Genomic DNA, 15100 nt, shown 5'->3' on the forward strand with positions numbered 1-15100 from the left:
CATCTTAGCTGTAGAGGGCAGTATCACTGGCCCACATATGTGGGATCCGAACCGGGGCCCTCTGGCATCCCAAGCCAGTTCTTAACCATCGCACCACTCGGCTGGCCCACATCCTACATTTTGATGGGAGTAGTTTCAAAGAATTTGGGCTGCGCTTCCAGAGGAAGTCCTGACAGATGACATGTCATTCCCTTCAGGATTCAGCTCAGATAAAACCAGACTGGAACTTAGTTGAGTGGGGGAGACAGACAATAGTCAAATAAACACAAATAAATCTCAAATCAAGTCATTATTTAAATAGCATTATAGCCATGACAGGTGCTAAGAAAGAAAGGAATGAGTATTTTAAAAGGAGATTTAGCTCTGTCTGGGGTGTCAGGGAAGAATTCTGTGAGGAAGTGATGTTTGAGCTGAAACCTAGTAGGCACTTAGCAAAGGAGGACGGACCAGGTGAGTGGGAAAGGGTTCCAGAAAGAGGGAACAGCATACAAAGTCCCTGGGGCAAAAGGCATTGGCAGAGTGTAGTAATTAAAAGGCTAGTATGGCAGAAAAGAAAAATGATGTACAGGGTAAACAGGAGCAGAGCCTTGTTAAGCATTAGGCCATGGTAAGGACTTTGGTGATTTTTATTCTGGGGGCAAAAGAATCTATTGAAACATTTTAAGTAAGAGGGTGACATGATATAATAATTTATGTTTTGAAAAGATCTCTCTAGTTGTAGCAAGGTGTATAGATTGGAGAGACTACTTATACTTGTGAGGCTACTGCATTAGTTTTTATCAGAGGAAGTGGATGGTAGTTTGGGAATCAGATGGTGTCAGAGTTGATGAAGAGAGTAGATGGATTTAGGGTGTTCTGGAGGTAAAACTGTTAGGACTTAACAATGATGGAGGGGATATGGGACTTAACAATGATGGAGGGGATATGGGAAAAGGGGAGCCAAGGTGCTTTGGTTGTCTACTGCTACAAACAAACTACCACAAAATGTAAATAATGGCTTAAAACAGCAACCATTTTATTATTTGCTCATGATTTTGCAACTTGAAGAGAGCTTGGTGAGGCAGCTCATTTCTGCTCTGCCCATCAACTGGCATAAACAGCTCATATGTCTGGGTTCTCAGTTCTTGCTGCCAGCTCAAGTTTGGTTCTCCTCTGCATGTCTTCTACATGTGGTTAGCTTGGTGGTCTCAGGTTGGTTGGATGAACATGACAGCTGTCTAAATGGAAGCTTCTAGTTTTGCCACATCCTGTGGATTAAAGATCAAAGGCCAGCCCAGATCAGAAAGGGGGACTACACAAGGGCATGAATATTAGATGTGGTCCTTTGGAGGACTCCAAATCAAGTCTGCTGCGCAAAGTTTCCTGGGCTGCTTCTGACTTTTGTACTTGGATGGATGGTGCTTCTATTAATAGAAATAGGAGTATACTTAAGAGTGTTGCTTCCATTAAAAAAAAATCATTGTATTCTGTAAGAAGAGTGATTATATTTCAAGTCTCTTCCTCAGAGTTGCTTTCACTGATTCTTCATACTGGATAAAATTCCTTTGTTATATGTTCCCAAGTTCCCCTTCATCTCCCGTTTGACATTCATCCCATTGGGGAACATTGTCTAAAGTTAGTTCCCCTTAAGATTTGACTTCCAGGAGCCTCGGTGATGGGTCTCACTTGTTCCTGACCCCCATTCTAAAAGCTCAGCTCACTTGGGACATAGTAAATTCTCCATCTTTGCTGAATTGAATTTCCTCTCAATCTTTTTCCAAATAAAAGGGTTTATTTTGACCAGTTGGGCTCTGGAGAACCCAACTGAACCATTTTTAAACCAAAACTTTCCTAAATATGGGCCATTGGGAACAAAGCCAGCAAGGAAATGGGATAACACCTGATTTCAGATGCTAAGTAGTTTTGATCTATCTGTACACTCACTGTAATATGCTGCAGCTGTGGTTATCTGATAGAAAACAAATACAGAATTGGTGATGCCACCAATGCTATTTATTGTTCTAAACACCAGTACTTCCACTGATGGAGGAGGGAAGACTGGGGCAGAGGTCAACAACTTCTCTAGTCTTCAGTGTCTCCAAGGGAGTCAGGCAATATGCTGTGCCCAAGTGTTACCGCAGACTCAAAGGGTCTGCTTGCCTGCGGGCAGCAAAGCCAAAAAAGACACAAGCAGGAGTTTACAGCAAAGAAAGTAAAGGGAGTTGGCACCAAGAGACATGGGTGGGCTAGTGCTCTCACAAACCTGGCTCTCCAATGGCCTCTAAGGTAGCTAGGTTGTAAAAGAGAAAAATCATTAATCATGGTTACTATGGGAGTTGGGGTTGTAGGCTCCACTGATTGGTGGGGGCTAAGGTAGGGAGTAGTTGATCATGGCTTCAGGTCTTGATGTCAGTTATGGCATTGTTTAGTCTGGTTTCCAGGGGATGCAATCCATGGTCATGAGTCTGGAGCTGAAACGTAACTGAGGCCAACGTGTTATCTTTGTTCAACTAAAACCTTATTCTGATTTGAGGTTTGGTTATTGTATCTTGGTCATGGTTGATAGAGCTGAAGCTTTATTCTTGAGTTTGACACTGACCAGAACCTAATGTCTTAAAGGCTTAACGCTTAAAAAGAGTGGTCATACAGTATATGTACAGGTAGGGGGGTCTGGGGGAAAGAATGCAGGTGAGTTATACTTCTCTCAGGCTCAACAAAGCCAGCTTGGACTAAAGCAGAATGAACGCTAAAGAAATGAAGTTCATGTGCTGTTCCACAAGGGTGAATAGGCAAAGGTAAGGTAAAAGAATGAAGGAAAAACATAAAGCCGTTTTTTTTAATGTAAAATCATTTAATTTCTTTCTCTGTTAAAATACACTCAGTCAGTCCAGATGCAGTAGATCAGGTGACCAGATTTTTCAGGATTCAGACCCCACCCAGAGCTGATTCCACCTGTGTCAAACCTGGCTCTGGTCACAGGACATTCACATCTTTAATTCCAAATACTGAGTGGGATGCAAATGATGTAATCAATATCTAACACATGGGTATATAGTTACTTGGTGGTCACTGCACGAGGTATCAACAATGCAGGCTCAAAAAATAACATGTATAGTAACCTGGCCTTTTCCCAAAACAAATACATCAGGACACTAAGCTTACACCTACATGAATCTAAAATGGATGCTAATTAAGTGCTAGCTCCTGTGAGGAACAGTGCATGCAGAGCCAACTTGCATATGTTGGCCAGTTGTAACAGAAAGCTTCTAGAATCCCGACAGTGCCTCCTTACAGAACCAGTCCTGAGTGGCAGGATGGAAATGAGAACACATGGCTTGGCCAGGCTGCTGGATCCCATGTTCCAATGAGGTTTAGAGCTCAGGGTAATTTCTAATAAGTTCCCAACAGGAAGCATAGCAGTGGCATTTTCCCTCGAGTCACATCTTCCAAGCTGGAGGTGATCGAGGAAGTTCAGAAGTTTTCTGGTTTGAAACGAACCCCAGGGTTGCTAATCTGGGGACATGGATTCCTTCAAGCTGCAGTGTCCTTTGCAGTGAGGCTTTTCATGCTTCCCTCCTCACTGCTGATCCTGCAGTGAAGAGAGCACTTCCATTCTAATGACTGAGAGCTTCAGTTTCCGCTTGAGCCTCAAGCCCTATTTCTCAGCCCTACTCCGATCACACGTCTCCAATCTGTACTGATGCTCATAGACACGGTCTAGAGCTGCAGCCAAGTTCTGACAGCAAGAATAAGCCTTACCACAAGAGTTTACATATGACCAGGAAACCTTCCAAAGGATGTAGGCAAGAGGAAGACGCTTATTTTTACCACCATCTAAAATATAACCCAGGAAATTATAGTTTAACAATATTCTGGTCCGTAACAAATAGATGAAACTATCCTTCAACTGAATGCAAATACCATTCCCTTGAGGAAAACCAGATGTGAATGTTGTGGTCTATTAGGTAATAAATAAAACAGTACCATCGGTGCTATAACAACAGACAATAGACCTGACATTTATTGGAGTTAGTTAGTATTGCCTCTATTTAGTATCATCACAGATAACTCATGTCTGCCATGAAATCCATAAGCTGTGTGACTACACTATTCATGGGCAGCTAGAGCAGGGTCTTTTAACTTGTCAAGTCAGTTTAATTATGGCGCATTTTCTAGCAGGGATTGGGGAGAAGAGAGCTTTGATTTTTATGTACACAGTAAAATCTTTCATAAGCCTGGCTCAAAGGCACATTTTACCATGTAAATCCCCTCAGTCACTCAGAGGGGATCAAGGAAGCTCCCAAAACCCAGGAGGATAGACATGGTTGGGTAGCAAAATCTGGCTATTCTGGAGCTGCTCCCCCTTCTCTACAGCTGAGCAGTTGTCCCCTACCAGCCACCAAAGCCCCACTCTTTATTTCTGGACCTATCTCCTGACCTGTGGAATGCCCACATGTTGAATCATCCTAGACACATCTGCCTGAATCATGGCTATGCATCCAAAGAAGAAATTCTACTTTGGAAATCAGTTTTCATGTACTTTCCTTCCAACAGGAATTTCACTTCCATCCTACAAAAAACATGGAGTGTAGACGACAGTCACCTACTGATCCTTCCAGGTTCAGATTCATGAAAATTTGGGCCACTCAATCCTGGTAGCTTGCCTCTGCAAGAAGGCCCAGAACCACATGGCCCAGGGAACATCTTACCCCCTTTCTTGTCACCAGTGGGAAGGGCTGCCTGTCTTTGAGGGACCTCTTGTTTTGTATACAGAATTGGTGTAGGGAAGATCTGATCTTGCTTTCTGAAGACCAGGAAAGTGTCCTGAGTGGATGCAGGACTGCCATAGATAGGATACAGGGTCACAGGATTGGGGGGTTAGGGGTATCCTTGGGAAATATTCTGCTTTACCAATCTGGCTAGAATCACCTGAGAAATAGGGATGACCTCACACTTTCTACTTGATAATCAGCCTATCATTTAGCTCTGCCATTACCAGTTGTGTGACCCAGGTCAATCATTCATCCTCTTGGGCCAATGTTCTCATTCATAAAAGCAGGAATAAGATATCTACTTCACAGAGCTATGAGGAGGCTAAAGTAAGAAAATACATGTGAGGGCCGGCCAAGTGGCGCGTTGGTCAGGAGTTGGCTTGGGATGCCAGCTCTGAGCATCAGGGCCTTGGTTCAGATCCTACATGAGGGCCAGTGATGCTGCGCCCTCTACAGCTAAGATGGTGAACAACAGCTCGACCTGGAGCTGAGCTGCCGTGAGTCGCCGGCAACGATGTAGGCTGTAGTGGGGCTGGCCGGCAGCTGGCATGAGCTTTTGTGAGCTGCCGTGAGCCGCTGTGAGTGGCCGTCCAATGGCCAGCGAGCGACTGCCTCACCCGGGAAGAACGCAATGATAATACCAACATGGGCCAGTGAAGCAACGTCCTCCTGAAGGACAAAAGGACAGACACTTGTCTGTTCCCCTTCCCCGATTCTCTAACACTGTTCCCCTCCCCCAATTCCCCAATAAAATCTTAAAAAAAAAATACATGTGAGAGTCCCTGCTTCATGCTAGGCACTCAGTAAACGCTGACTACATGAAAAAGCATCTCATATCACAAACTATAGGGCACTGGGTTAGATAAAGTGACTGCTGGGGCCAACCCCAGACCCTCATAGCCTGATTAGCTGGCAGTGCCTCCTCTTAGGTCTGACCGCTGTACCTTTGTGGGGTGTAGGGATTCAGCTAAAGTGGGTGGCTGAAAGGGAAAATGACAAAAAGAACACTCTTTGGGTTCTACGATGGACTGGTGAACTTGCACTAAGTGTTACATTTTACCTTCAGTCCTGGCCCCTGCTTCCTTCTAATAAATTGTCCATTGAACTGTTTCACTCAATAGCTTTTAATTTCTAGACCCTCTGCCAGGGAGGGAGGGTTAAGGAAGTAAAAGAACTCAAATCAGGCAGTTAGCTAATGCTAGGAACTGTGAATACAGATCACGCAAATAGAAAACTATTGAGTGTAGTAGTGTACATTTCTCCACATTCCCCTTAGAACATGGAAATATGAGTAGGAACATGTTCCAAAGGCAGAGTCCTGGGGGAGGTGACGACTCTCATGAAGGGAGAGGTATAATTCTTGGTGCATATTGTAAACAATGAGTATCAAGCTGCTTTGGCTATGCCTAGGAATGACTGGGTATTGAGACTTCAGTGAAGAAGGGAAGAAAGGAAACATGGATGTGCTCTGGGATGCCCTACATTCCTAGAGGCAGGGCAAGGATGGAGCAGGGAGGGGTTGAATCCAACATTTGCCATTAATTCAGCTTAGATGAACTGTTCCTGGCCCCTGGAGCTCATGCCCAGGAAGGAGTCTGTGATGACAAGCATGGCTCCATGCTCAAGCGCCTTCAACTCTGCCCACCAAACAAAGTTAGCAAATTGTAAAATGTTCATTTCCTAATTTTGTATTATAAAATGGAATTAGGAACATAAGCAGTAATAAGTAGCAAAACCCCAACACTGTGTAGGACTATCATCCTCTCAGCCACCTCTGCGTAGGCCAATAAGTTTGGAAAGTTTTTCACAGTTTTCAAGTTTCAATGACTCTGCTTTCTGTTTCAGTCGTTCATCTCTGTATAATCCTGCCAAATTTGTTAACTCCGACTCTGCAAGATAAAAGAGGTAACCAATTAATCATGAGAGTTGCACTCCTTTGCTTCATTTCAATATTTCTGGACTCAAAGCTCCTTTATTTAATGATTTTTCTTTCAATTAAATTTAAGGAACTCATTTATTCAAGAAAAATGTATCAGGCAGCTACACCAGGTGCTAAGGATTAAAGGACACCTGTGGTCCTGGAGTCCTACAGTATCTGCGCTCTCTTCTAAAAGCACCAGCCTTACTTAGTTCTTATCAGTAGAACATTTGGCACCAGACTTAGGAAGCCTGCACATGTGCAGAAAGAGGAGACTGTTCCACAGTCTTCCTACAAATGGTATTCAGATGGCAGTTGGGAGAGAATGGAGTCCAATCGCCTGTTCCCAACATCTGAAACAAAGACAGCTGCTTCATTCTTTCCTCTGTGTTGCTCGGTCATAACTCATACATGCTAGGTGACACAGAGCCTACTTCCGGTGGGTATGCCTTCTGCAGAAGGGCAGGTTGCCGGCAGCTTTCTTCATTCCCTCACCACATGTGGGGTCCTTAACTCAAAGGCCAAAGGTAGCTGGGCTCTATTAAAAGTGAAGTCATCTGGATCCAGTGACCTTTGTCTCCTTGACTAAATGAATTTCATTCTTTCTTCATGGTGGAGAAGGTCATTCTATTTTTAACCAGAATGTAATCTCTGCTGTCTTCCCCGACTCAGCGATGGTTGGCTGCCTCTATTTTTTATTCTTCTGTAAAGTTTCAGGGACAGTCTTAGGAGGGAAGGCTTGAAAAGCACCCCCAGAGACGTGCTGTGTATTAACATGATGGCATGCTTGGATGGGCTATGTGGCCTCTAAAAGCCTCCAACAGCCGGCAGCAACTCATTGTTTAAAGGATCATACTTGTGAAAATGCTATTTTAATCATTAAGAAATATGTCTATCCATTTTTAATCATCTTGCTGACAGAAGGTTCTCTTGGCGGAATGAGAGGCACCTGTCAGATTAATCAGCAAACTGCCTGAAAACAAGAATTGAAACAGGGAACAATGGGCATTGGTTTCTGAATAAGTTTGTCGACACGAAACACTGTCTGGCATTTCTGCTCACAATGATTCTATTTACATCAAGTAAGGCCCACAGTGCAGATTAAGTGCAGGACTCCAGGGTGAGGGGTGCATATGCATAAAACCCCTCCCTCTACAACGGGGGCTCAGCGCCTGGGCCCTAGCCCAGCAGCTGCTTGGCGAGCAGCAGGTCTCCTAGGCTCCGGAACAACATGCTCTTGTCCCTTGGCCTGGGTGCCTGCAGTGCCTGCTGGCCAGAGCTCGCCTTGGCACAGTCAGCCTTGCAGGTGATGGGACTTCATGGCGGATCAGGTGCCACACCCCGGTGAAAGCCCTCTGTGCCTGTGTCCTGCCCAGAGTGTCCCACTAACTCCATTTCTCTGGCTTCTCTGGCATGTGAGAAAGCTGTGCAGGAGGCCTCTACAAAATCAGTCTATCCCTTTGGTTCTCTGGAAGCAGTTATGGAAAAGATTCTGTGGCGTTGCTTTTCCTTGAAATGATTTCTTTAGGGTTTTTTTTTTCCTTCTCATGATTTATTTTATTTTTTTATTTCTTTAGGTTATTTTGCTTACCAGGCTTGTCTAAATGCCTCATTGCCTGAAATCTCATTCCAGACAACATTAAGATAGTGATTTTTACTATTTTCTACGTTGAAGACCACTGTAACAAGCTGATGAAAGATAACTGCACATATATGAATGCTTTTGTCAAAACATCACATTACTTTTCATAAAGTTCATTGAAACCAGGTTTCAATGCTCTAGAGACTGACACCCTGCTCCAGAGCAATGACCTTGCACAAGGTCAATATTTCAAGGAACCATGGCCCACACCCCCACTACCATGCTTAGAGGAACTTCTCTCCCAACTGGCAGTGAGTCCTTTTGCTCTTCAGTGAAGCTTTTTAAAAGGTCAACTCAATGAAAATGTTACTTTTGACAAGTTCTGTTAATATTCAATAACTTCTAAGAGAAAAAAAAAATCTTTGAGAGTACAGGATCAAGAGAACATCTTTTCTTCTTTGCAAAATGTTTCTTTTGTCCTGAATTCCAGTATATCAGATGGACAGAGAATTGAGCCTTTGAGGTAAACTGACTCAGGCAAATTGCCAAGAGAAGCAAGTCCCAGAGCCTCTCCCAAGTACACTCTGCACTGTTCAGAGTCTTGACATTTGTAAGACCCCAACAGATCCCAGCCATCCGTATGATCCAGCCCCATGAGATTATGCTGTATCCAGTCCATCAAGGCCTGCACTCTACCAGGTACCAGGCACTTAGTATGTGCCAGACACCATGTTAAGCGTTAGACCCTTACCATCGTCTATGATCCACACAACCTCTCTAGAAGAAAGTTCATTTATCCTCATTTCAAAGCTTACGCTTCTTCCCACTCTGCTACCCGCTCCAGGCCATGGAAAGGAGTGCTCCTTTTTCAGGCAGGGCAAGGATCTCAGCTCCCCTTGCCAGGCCAGGAGGCAGTTCCTGCCCATTACTTTTGTCCAGCCCAGTGGCATGGCCACTTCCCCTGGCATCAGGTTTGTTATCTATTAGATGCAGCTAGGGAGGAGAAAACAGGGCAATCAGTGTTCATAGGAAGGGATTACTCATAGAAGCTCACACAGAATAAGCATTCTAAGGAAGAGCAGAGAAAAGAAACGAACAAAACATTTTGAAAGACAATGGCTAACTTTGCTAAAAACAGTTTCCATTCGGTATTTTGCCAAGAGTGAACTTGGTTCTCAAGTGGGTTTATTTTTACAACCTCCAAGTGCTAAATTTAACCTTGTTGGCTGCACTTGCTGTTGGATCCAGAGGGCAGATGCTGCTTGTTCTCAAATGGCACTTGGGTTGTGTGGAGGCTCCGGACAGCCACCATCCTTAAATGCCAGAAATAGATTTTTAAGGGGTGTGTGCTGATAATCCACCATTTGGAACTTATGGGTACATGCACCCACAAGTTTACTTACTGGAGTTTTATTCATACCTGGAGAGTGCCAAAGCCCTGAAACTGGGCCTCATGGGGATGGGACAAAAGCCCAGAAGTCACGTTAGGTGCAATCCTTATCATGAGCTGTTCGCATAGTCCAGCTGGGGTATGTGTGTGGGTGGGTGTGTGTCTGAAGAATGTGAAATGCAGATCATACAGTTCTTATAGAAAGCAACAAATTCAAAACCCTCCCATAAGACCAAAACAACAGGGGACTTTTAGGACACACACTGGGGCCTTCACCTGATTTGAATCCACGAATATATTGCCTTATAGGCCTTTATCTTGCTCCAAATTCTTTCCTAATTTTGGAAAACTTGCAAAACCTAGTTTAACATGAGGTAGCATACTTCCTGACCCCTCGGATTTTTCAATAAAAAGCAACTTCCTCCTCCTGCTTAATTCCCTTTACATCCCAGAATTGTTGCCCACCACCTAATGCACCTGAGAGTTCAGCTGGGCTTTGCCCTACAGAAGTAGAGAGCAGAGACCAGGTCCCTAAGGGCTCGGGTTAGGACACTAACCCTGCTGTGTGATTGCTAGTCCTCAGCATTTCCATTGTTTTCCAGTCCTGAGAATCCTCTCTTCAAAAGACTTGAGCACCTCTTCTGAGGCAAGGACTATGCCAGGCACCTGTGACACAAAATTCCTAAAACATGGTTCTTTTCCTCAGAGAGCCCACAGTCCAGCACCGAGACTGACATGTACCCATGGAACGCTAATACTATGAGAGCAGTACTGTGTTAGCAGGATGAACAAAGTGCTTTAAGAACACAGAGGGAAGGCGAGATTAACTTGGGGGTGGGGCTGGGATACGTGATGGGTCAGCAAGGGCTTAGCAGCACTGACTGCAGAGCTAATTTTATCAGACACTTTTAGATGTTTAATAATACCCAGTATAAGGTTTTAAAAAATGTATTAGAGTTTGCTTTTTAAAACTTAACCAAAGCCAAATTTTATAACATACAGTTACTATTGGTGTGTGTGTATACGTGTGTGTGTGTGTATGTGGAATTCAGTGGGATGAAAGGTGAATGTATTGGCTGAAAGTACTACCCTTGCTATTAGGACTCCTGATTAACACTCACTAGCACTGTAAGCCACGTGGCAGACACTGTTACCCCATTGTCTCCAGAGAAGGAAATAGAGTAGAAGGCCTGCTCATACCCATCTGTGCTGGAGGAGCAGACTCAAAGAGGGTCACGTCTGTTCAGTGTGGTCAAAACCAACTGGATAGGAAGTGAGGGACACAGGACTCAATACCAATAACCTACAAACCTCTGGTCTGGCTCAAGAAGTTAGATTGGATCCATCGGATTTCCCTCTAGGGCAATGTGAAATTAGGAAATTGGACCAAACCAGCTAGCAATTAGAAGTTACAGAGGAAGCTGGTGATATAGAAGGGGGCCAACGACTGGTGGGGTTGGGGAAATTGGAATAGTGACTAGGAAGGTAGCAACCAAAACAAACTATGGCAAAATAAGGTTATGGAGGAGAGCTTGAAGAAACCAAGGAAGGCAGTTGGCAGAGAGAGGAGATGAGGGCAGATGGGCAGCAAGAGGCAAAGACTCAGAGACAGACAGACAGATAGGCAATTAGTGCTGCCTGCCTAAGTTCCTAAGATTTCCAAGTCCTGGCCACATGTGTCCTGTCAATAAACTTTCCTTTTTTTTTTATAGTATCCTGAATGGGCCTCTGTCCTCTCTGTTCACATAAACACGTGCGACTCCAACAAGGAGGGACGAGGGATCAGGAAGCTGGGGATGCCTCCGGTTGGAGGCACTACCACCAGCTGAAACCCTTTTTAGAGCATCTTACTTTGTTGTTTCTCCTTCCAACAACTCGTCTGTATGTAATCAATGTAGTCCTTCTCTATCGTCTTCTCCAGGTCACGCAGAGATGCTCCCCTGTAGGCCTTGTCAAAGTTTTTATCCACAAAGTAAGGCACCTGCAGGTTCTGGGTTTCTCTAGAAACGGTGTAGCCCAGGGCCCTGAAACAAGGAGAGAGAGAGGCTCAGGTAAGCTTGTCATATTTGGCAATATCACTCTTAACAATGGCCTCACATATATCATGATCACAATCACCTCTCTTCATAGGGTACATCAGATACCATCTAATGCACCTACTATTTATTATTTCTCTAGCAAAGCAGTAAGTATCATGTCATAATTGCTATTCTTTGAGCATGTTCATACTGTGGATTTGGCCTCAGCACAAGTTACTTTATTCTCTTAAAGGAGTCACCTCTCTTATTCTGCTTTCTAAGCTAAAAGTAGAATGCTGATGATTAAAAAAACTATTTGTATATTGTGTAGGACCTAGCATGGTACCTGGCATAGAGTAGGCTATTGGTAAATGCTGGTTGAATGAGCTGATTGTTACAGTAAACTATTTGCACGTGACCAGATGACTTACACCAACCTAGCATCAATCCTTAGGACACAATAAGAAGTACTTCACACATAGCTGCTAAGTGAGAACTGCAGAAAAACACAGACAAAAGATTTCAATGATGCTTCCTAGCTAACTCTCTGTGCATCTAAGATAGCCAGTGGTATTTGGGAATCAGAAACATTGACATGTCTGGGTTAACTAAATTCTAACCATAGGGAATTATAGAAGGGAGCTCAAATTCAAGTTAAAACAATGTGACAGCAATGTGAAAAATGCAAGCTGATTTATTCCAACTGGACAAATTCCATCTCAAATCAGTTATACTTGACCTCTTTTCAGCCTTCTCCTTTGATCTCTCGACTTAAGGATCTTGCTGAATGTCTAAGAGATCAGGCTATGACTGCTCCCACCTTCCTTTGGGAAGGTGTTAGCAGGTTCCTTACTGCCACCACTGGCCTGACAAGAAAGGAGGTAGCAGGAGCAGATGGGGAAAATTGGGAAGTTAGGAAATAGAAGGAATCAGGCCAGTGTGAAGTGATAGCAATAACCTCTCTCTGGGTCTCAGATTTCCTCTCTGCAAAATAAAGATATTGACCTAGAATGATAGTCTTCAGTCTGCAGTGATCACCAACAAAGACTCTTGTGTTATGTATTGGCCCATGGACTCCATATTTTGTAAAGTTTCTGTCTACTAAACTATAACAATGAGTAATGACTAATTTGTCATTATTAATTTAAAAGATAATGATTCTTAAACTTTAGTGTAGACCAGAATAATCTGGAGGGCTTGTTAAAACTCAGATTGCTGGTTCTCATCCTCAGAGTTTCTCATTCACTAGATACAGAATGAGGCCTAAGAGTTTACATTTCTAACATGCTGCCATTTGATGCTGATGATGCTGGTCTGGGGACCAAGCTTTGAGAATTGAATTAATTGAAGAAATAAAAAAATTCCTATCAGAGGTCATAATCTACAGACATTAAAATGAATTTCTATATTTTCAGCAAAAGCAAAGACATGTGATACTATGGTTTGACTATGTAGCCTTATCATGAATAAATGTCCTCTTCTTGCAATTTCTTAAACTGAAAATAATCACTGGATCTCAGTTACTATGTTCCCAGACCTACCAGGAGTCCAGCGATCCTATCGCAAGCTCAATAAGGTCCTTTCTAACTCGATCATCGTGTGATAAGGATTTCATCTGAACCTGGAGTTATTCTATTAATCTTTTAGAAACTAGTTGCCATTCTGCAACTGACCGGATGATGTCGCTGTCGCTGTAGAACAGAACAACCCGTATCCTGAGCACATAGGAAACTGCCCACATTAGTTTTGAGTCTCTGCACTATTACTATCCAGCTGTTCTTTTAAACACAAAATTAGTGTTTTCTACAACAAAAGGTGAAATGAAATGTTAGTAAGATATGGGCAAAGCCTGAAAGTCTTTCATCCTTCAGATTGTTGTTTCAATTTATAAATATTTGACTTACGATTTGTAGAATAGACTATACGGGGGGTTAGCAGCTAGCAGCTGAGTAATGACAGATATAATCACAATCACAAGAACTGGAAGTAACTGAATAAATGCAGAATAAGTAGTCTGAAAAAGAAAAAAGTATTTGGTGTAAGTGTTGTTCATCAATATGAAGCTTAAAGAACATAGGATTGTTTTCCCAAAGAAAATACAAATTACCAATACAGTGCACAAAGCCCAAGGCTTTTCTGGAAGGCTGTACTTTCTGCTGAGAGGTACCAGAAAACTCTGTTCTCTCTGCTGAGAAAGCCAAAGGAGGCCCACCCACAACCTGGACTGACACCCAGTAATTCTCTTGCAGTCCCCTTTTCTAAGACCAATGAAGCAGACACCTCTGGGTGAGTCTGCCCAGACTATGACTCTCAGGGGACCGTGTTAGTATTATGCAACTTTGTTGCCTTGGTCACAGCTAAACAGACTCAGGGACATCTAACCCGAGCAGGGATAATCACATTCTTCCCCCCTAGAAATTTGGGATTGAGATTTGTCACTGTTCACTGCTAGGCAGTCATTTGAAGAAAGGACAGATACTCTTAGGCACTGCAGATTGGCCATTTGCAAGGGGAAGTAGAACAAGCCAGGCTGCAGAGAGGCGAGAAAATCTGGCCTCAACTAGTCATGGAGAACACAGCTGTGTGGGTGCCTGACAGCACCCCAGTTCCTGATTCTCATCTGTCATGAGGTCCAGCTGTGCTTCCTTTGAGCTTCATAAGACCCCCTTGATCCCTTATTTTAACCCCCCTTTAGTTCTGAATATATTGAAGTGGGTTCCCATTTTATTCAGTCAAGAAAACCTTGATCAAGACAGCCCACAGGGGAAATGATTTACTGAGACAGCCACCAAAGAACGGGGCGAGCAGTGGAGGGGGTACCATTCTGGCCTATTTAGGCCCATTATCCAGCTCTTCTTACTACTGCCTCTGCTTAACTAAAGCACATTTTAGTAACATATTTCAGGTTGAACTTCTAAAACCTGACCAGACACCATAAAGGCTAGCTCAGAACAAGTGTTTATGGGCAGCAGTTCTCCTGTCCTCGCTAGGTACCTGAGGTTTTTCTTCTTCCTCCTCCTTCTGTGCCTGCATCCTCTCATGTCGGTGCCGCTGGCGGTAATAGTGGGTATCATCAGTCACATTTGAAAACATATGAATATTTCCTGGAAAAGAAAGAAAAACCCTTGGTATGCGATGCGGCAGACTTTCCTTCCTTGCCTTTTCCAAGGTCCTTCTCTGAGGGCAGAGTACTGTCCCTTACCCAGTAGAAAAATAAAGCAGTAGGTAAGCCAAATGAAGCTGGAAATGGAATATGTATAGCTCTCCTGCCTTTATTTAAATAGTCTGTAACCAGTGAGTGAGAGAACACAAAAAAACTAGTAAAGAACGCTTTGGGGGCCGGCCGAGTTGGTTAAGAGCTGGCTTGGGATGCCAGAGGGCCCCGGTTCGGATCCCACATATGAGGGCCAGTGACACTGCCCTCTACAGCTAAGATGCTGA

At 43.7% G+C, this 15100-nt stretch overlaps 1 protein-coding gene across 1 annotated transcript in view; it reads right to left on the reverse strand.

The window, feature by feature from the left end:
- Positions 1-6000: 6000 nt before the first annotated feature.
- The window catches only part of DNAJC18 (DnaJ heat shock protein family (Hsp40) member C18), a 32858-nt gene continuing 23758 nt past the window's right edge, over positions 6001-15100 (reverse strand). The window contains exons 5-8 of the mRNA XM_019661233.1: positions 14654-14763; positions 13564-13673; positions 11493-11665; positions 6001-6640 (exon numbers count right to left, since the gene is read on the reverse strand). Of these exons, the coding sequence (XP_019516778.1) occupies positions 6516-6640; positions 11493-11665; positions 13564-13673; positions 14654-14763 (518 nt within the window). The 3' untranslated portion in view covers positions 6001-6515. The remainder of the gene's footprint in view (positions 6641-11492; positions 11666-13563; positions 13674-14653; positions 14764-15100) is intronic.

This window comes from Hipposideros armiger, unplaced genomic scaffold (assembly GCF_001890085.2).
Source record: "Hipposideros armiger isolate ML-2016 unplaced genomic scaffold, ASM189008v1 scaffold_11, whole genome shotgun sequence".
Classification (NCBI taxonomy): Eukaryota; Metazoa; Chordata; class Mammalia; order Chiroptera; family Hipposideridae; genus Hipposideros; species Hipposideros armiger.